Source organism: Erigeron canadensis, chromosome 7, assembly GCF_010389155.1.
Source record: "Erigeron canadensis isolate Cc75 chromosome 7, C_canadensis_v1, whole genome shotgun sequence".
NCBI classification, from domain to species: domain Eukaryota; kingdom Viridiplantae; phylum Streptophyta; class Magnoliopsida; order Asterales; family Asteraceae; genus Erigeron; species Erigeron canadensis.
The window spans coordinates 2,736,593-2,742,629 of record NC_057767.1 but is presented as its reverse complement, the minus strand read 5'-3'; the positions used below and the strand labels follow the sequence as shown (position 1 = coordinate 2,742,629).

The 6,037-nt window shown below is 32.2% G+C and overlaps 1 protein-coding gene across 1 annotated transcript; it reads right to left on the bottom strand.

Annotated features, from left to right (window-relative positions):
• Nucleotides 1–2,390: 2,390 nt before the first annotated feature.
• Nucleotides 2,391–4,824, bottom strand: LOC122608272 (protein POST-ILLUMINATION CHLOROPHYLL FLUORESCENCE INCREASE, chloroplastic). Its single transcript, XM_043781358.1, has 8 exons — nucleotides 4,701–4,824; nucleotides 4,268–4,394; nucleotides 3,838–3,922; nucleotides 3,656–3,734; nucleotides 3,450–3,563; nucleotides 3,008–3,120; nucleotides 2,775–2,885; nucleotides 2,391–2,662 (listed from the first exon to the last, which is right to left on the bottom strand). The coding sequence occupies exons 1-8, from the start codon at nucleotides 4,804–4,806 to the stop codon at nucleotides 2,543–2,545; spliced, it is 855 nt and encodes a 284-aa protein (XP_043637293.1). The 5' UTR covers nucleotides 4,807–4,824; the 3' UTR covers nucleotides 2,391–2,542.
• Nucleotides 4,825–6,037: the final 1,213 nt, after the last annotated feature.

The following is a 6,037-nucleotide window of genomic DNA, read 5'->3' as shown; positions in this document are numbered from 1 at the left end:
ATCATAATCATCATCATTCATTCAGATATATAACTCAAACTGTAAAAACTAATATATATATACACACACACAAGAATAATGATAATGATGAATATATACATACAAATACATATATATATATATATATATAAATGAGATCTGGTGAAATGATAACCTACTTTGCACACAAACCGCAGGTGTGATCACAGTTTGTGTACGAAGATCAAGTTTCGCAATTGCTGGAGATCGATGAGTTCCACTGTGTGTGTGTATTTATTTTTTTTAGATTTTGGAATTGGATTGGGAAACAAATAGGCCCCTTGGACTAATGAGTGTTTTTGTAAACGGTCCTTTATTTAATATTTAATTTACTTACTTGTTAAGTTGTTAACTTGAAGACCAGAAATATAATTTTTTTCAGAAATTTGTTTTCTTGCTAAAGGCATATATATATTATCCCTTTAATTTAATGTGTTTTGCTAAATTGTTAGTTGAAATACCGATCCAAAATAAACCAAATTACTTTATGTTAGAGGTGAATATCATTCCCACAAATAATATATGTGGTTGTAACTTCGATTGGTTTTGAAAATAAAAAAAAAATCTAATATTAGAACAAATATAAATAAGGTGCCGAGAAAAAAAAAACTAAATTAAAAATTGTAGACAATAATAAAAAACATACCCCTTCCGGATGGTGGATAATTGGGTATGATCAAATAGACATACTTTGTTTAAGTTTAAATAAACAATTTTAGGAACGATTTTATGTTTATTAAACAATTTGTCTTAATCCCAAATCTATTTGGGCTCATTGTCAGATAAATTGTCTTACATTAATTTATATAAACTTTTAGTTAAACAAAAAAATTTGCTGCTTGCATAAATCACTAATAAACAATACAAATAGCTAAAAGGTTTGCCAAACATTATTAACAAAAATTATTCATAGAAAGATATAACAAAAAGTTTAGCCGAAAATAGTATATGATGGGAGAAATACATGTTCCATGTGCACAGACAATTCTTCTTCCATCTCCTCGAACTGTTCCATCTGCTCAAACTTGTGTTTGCTGTTTCGCTCCCTTTTCCGTTCGTGACTTAGTGTCCAATCTATTGGCTTATGCCACCAAAGAAACTATACATTGCTAAGTTTTGGGTCTGCCAAATTATGATGGGCCTTAATTTTTTATATTTTTTTTATATGTATGTTGCAAACCAAGTGCAGCCCACAAAGAAAATAATCCTCTTGATTTCGTTTCCTTATAAATTAGTCACGTCCAAAATTTATGAAAAAAATATTAGAATGTGGCTTTTGAACAGTCGAAGTCAATAGCAGTATGGTTTTCTTTCATCCACTTTTTCTTGAAAAAAGAATACATTGCATGGAAAAGTGAGATGTCCAAGAATGGACACGTTATTGTGTACGTTATGGAGTCTCCATTTCGAGGTCTTCGTTTTGTTGGTACTTTTAGGTGCATCGGCTTGTTGGTGCTTGGAATAACAACCAACGCTCAGTTACTTACTTCTTTCATTAGGTTCACGAGTCATATTTTATCTGTTTTAGCTTATATATCAAAGTAGATCTATTTTTATAAATACCTAATTAATTTAATCATCCTTAGACCCATTTAACATATATCTAATAATGGCTTATTAGTTGTTTTGTACTATGATAATTAAATCAAAAATGCAAACTAAAGAAGAAAAATATGTATGAGATTAAAACTCATAAAACCAAAGGGAGATTTACCCTTCAAGGTATGAGGTTCATGCTTTGGTATGGTAGGGTATTCTTCCGTGAAAATTAAATGGTGATCGGTTGTTTGGAGACTCTTTAGAATAGACATGGTTATGCTTGACCATTCGATATGAATGCGTAATTCAAACCTTAAAAATAAAAGATCAAATATCATAGACCTAAACACATTTTTATTATTGAGAGTGAAAATGAGGAACAAGAAAAAGTGTTATCCATATGTAAGAGCTGAGGTCATTAGACATGTTTAGGACTTTAGGCCATTAATAATGGCTAAAATGTCTTTTTTTTTAATATATAATTCTAGTATGAATGGTGATATGACATGAGCAAATTGAGTTTGGATTTAAGGCAAAGTGAACTTTGTATGTTAGTTACGTGTTACCGAAGTAGCCCGTATGTTTGGGCTTATTGATGTTGCCATTGGAGATAGCCTTTCGTGTTCCAATTCAGTAACGTCTATGCACAAATTAGAAGAACATGATACAGTTAAATAGAGGTGACAAAAGGAACTGGTGCAAACGACTTGGCTGCTTGGGTTATGTGTTCCGGTCCCAATAGATGAAAAAGTATTTTAGACCGACATGGCCCGGATGGGCCAAATCATTACACAAATTTGTCAAATATTCTAAAAACGGTAGAAAAACAGTAGTTCCCAAATGTATATCGTATATTAATCGTATTAACAAAAAGAGGCACACCTATGAATACACACCTCTTACCTATGATTTCAATGAATCACTGTTTAAACTTAGGTTCAACAATTCGTATACGTGATGAAAGAAGGTAATCCAAATCATGATTTTAATCTTCATTATCTGAGTAAGGAGGGCATGATCCGTCATCAACGTTTGCAAGAGGGTTATATTCAGGAGATCCTGGATCGGTGCAGCCTGTTACAAGATCTAATTCACAACGGTCACCCTGCACAATATATAAATTAATCATTTCTAAGTTAAGTCCCTAGCTACAACAATAATAAGAAAGCTTCAAAATGCGGATCAAAACCCAAAAAAGCTGATTTTTTTTTACGTACCCCTTCAAGTGTCAAGTTACCGCTAAGTATACATCTATCGATGACAATGCTTGTATCAGGAAAGATGGCCTTTTCACACGCACCTTCTCTGCTTAGCTCCTCAGTTAGACCCTGTATCGTTAATTTAAAAGAGATGCTATTTATATCCATCTTAAGTTAACGCGGTTTATAAAAGTATCATTTGGGAATTTTGGGGATCAAATGCTGAATAGACTACAAGATTTATTAATTACCTGGTTGAAGAAGTCCATTTGTCGATTACGCCATGCCTTTGGTACTTGAAATTCCAGTTTGTAAGGACCATCCCATTCACCTCCGTTTGTAAACGAAAATATCAAGTTCACGGCTGTGATTACAAATTTGTTGTTAAACAGTGTGAAAGGGAATAGAAAATCTTGAAGTAAATACAAGTGATAGTTTCAGCTCAATAAAATGTTGCAATCTGGGCTATGTTTCAATTTCATCTGGGTTACCAAAAAAGGCGAGTCTTTGACTCGGATGAGCATGGCCTAACTGGGGTATCCCATGACGTTTCTTTTAGAAAAAAAAATATTGGACAAAAAAAAAAAAATTGTTTGCAGATCAACCCAACCACGAAAGACACTAAAAGATTGCCAAAGTCAATCAAGATCTGGTTACCCAACTTAATCCCTCTAAATTCAACACAATACATACCATGCTTGGGGACACATATTTGGATAGTGTAATAAGGAGAATCTGCTACGCCACGATCTTTGCGAAGCATCGCTCTTGGCTCACCGCCACACATAATTGGTTGATTAAACCCTCCTGCAAATTTACAATATAGTTCCATGATATATATTGGATAATCTTGAAGTAAACAATTTTGTAGAAATTGTAACAAGTTTTTGGCAGGGTACCGTTGAATGCGATTCCAAACTCCTCATTTGGAGTAAGTTTGCTAGCAGTCGGATTGTAAAAAAGCTTCAATCTCTCACCCTATGAACTCGACATTAAAAAATGATGATTTAGCAACGAAACAAGAAACCAAAGTATAAATTTTTGACATGTTAGTTAAGTTATAGTCAAGGTATGAACTTACAGAACTAGGAGGAAGCCCATTCATTGTCTTCCAGTATATTGGAGCTCGCCCAATATCGAAATCAGCCCATTTGGGAAGCACACATCTAAATAAATATAGAAAATTATCTTATTAATAGCTATGTATTTCACATTTATGTTTGCATTGCCCATGAGTGGCCGAGTGGTTAGCCCACTCGGTTGAGGCTCTTTCTTTTGAGTATAAGTGTAGGGTTCATTATCTAGCACGGGTGGTTTTAAGATTATTTAGGTAGTACAGAAATAGAGTAGATTTTCAATTCAAGAAACTAATAAAAAAAATTTACTCTAAAAGAATTCTGATTTCTAGTGACTTGTGTGATTGTATAGCAAACTAAATATATGTTCAATATTAAAAATAATTGTAGATACAGAGGAGTATATATATATAATGAAGGTGAGTATAATCATACACTTTAACTTCTTCGGCTGGAGGCGCATCAACAACAGCCGCGGCCCTTATCTTCCCAATTGTCTTGACAGTATTCTTCCATCTTTGATGATGTTCTTGTAAGGATGAACCCATGAAACTTTTACTGCCTGTAAGTGGCACATGAACATGTTACATTAATTAAAACTATATATTTAGTTACTTTTGAAACATCAAATATTTGGCACTAAATAATATTGGTGAAAAACACGAAAAAGACACATATTCAGAACTTTAGAACTTTATCGTAAAGCTGAATCATAACTTCAGTGAATCTTTTTAATTATGTAAAAGTTACGAATCAGCTTTACAAAAGTTCTGAACAAATGTTTTATTCTTGGGTTTCAATTCTCAGTTATATTATTTGACAAAAACGAAACGAAATAATATGAATTAGTTAAGGGGATATCGAGTACCATAAGTGTTGGCAATGGAAGGACTAAAATTACTAGTTGATGCAGCACAAGAAGTTGACACAATTTGAGTCCATGACTGGAAAATTGGAGCACTTGTTGTAGCCATTTTGACAAATAATGGTCATGAAACTTTGGCATTTTAAAAGGATAACCTTGTGATCAACTAAAAAACAAATTTCTGGAAAAAATATCTTTAGAATGATAAAATGATGTACCGCAAAATTCCGAAATTTGTGTGGGTGTAAATTGATATATCTGCTTGAATTTCCAACACCTAGAAAAAGCCAAAAAGATATTTTTTTATATATGCATTTTTTCAAAATATAAAACCATCGAGTTTGATTTATAGTAAGAGACCTTTAAAATATCAAACACTTCAAACTTGAATTGAAGTCAATGTTAGTTTCATATATTGCTAATAAAGTTCAAAATTAAGAAAAAACAAAAAAAGGCATGATCAACGCATGCATATGATATATTATGATCCTCCAAAACCAACCGTCCAACTTGTTAGAGCATCTGGTTGTTTTATAAAAACTTTTTATCAAAGACTTACGATAAATGAAGTTTTTCATAAAGCTTTTGAAACATTTTTTAGTAATATAGTTTAGAAGAAAAAGAGTATTTGTCTCCTCAAATGACTTGAAATTCATCAAGTCATTATTGTATAAAAAATCTTTAATCTAATGGATCAAGGCTTTTTTTTAAAGCTTGATGTAATAGTAAAAAGCTTTTATCAACCTTTTTATTGAAGATATTCTGAGTTTTTCCATTGATGTAATAGTAAAAAGCTATCACTAAACTCTTTATTATTTTCATCAATAAAAATACTTTAGTTTTCTAGCAAAAGATTGTAAACGGCATATAAACTTGACCTCGTAGTCCTTTGACCCAACCCAACACTGCTAATCCCGTTGGTAATGAATAATTTATTACTTTTTTTTTATACTACTCGTATATTGTGAATAGATTGATAACATAGGGCCGGTTACTAAGTCGTCGTATGTGTCATTGATCTCATCTTTCCATACCACCATAGGCACAGCTATGTCCTTACCACTAGACCGACGCCATCACATTGCACGAATACTATATATACTAGTTTTTTCGGGAAAAAAATCCTTGAATTAAACTTAAAGTTTCCTTGAAGAATTCTTCAAAATTTCACGGGTACCATGCTTGTAAAAGATAAAAAGTTTTACATCAAGGAAATTTCAACAGACTATTGATATTGTTGCTATTTCATTGCAAGCTAGTTGATATCTTGACCTCATCTTCATTACTGTATGTTGATAGAAAACTTTTATATATACGATATATACATATATTCTATGATA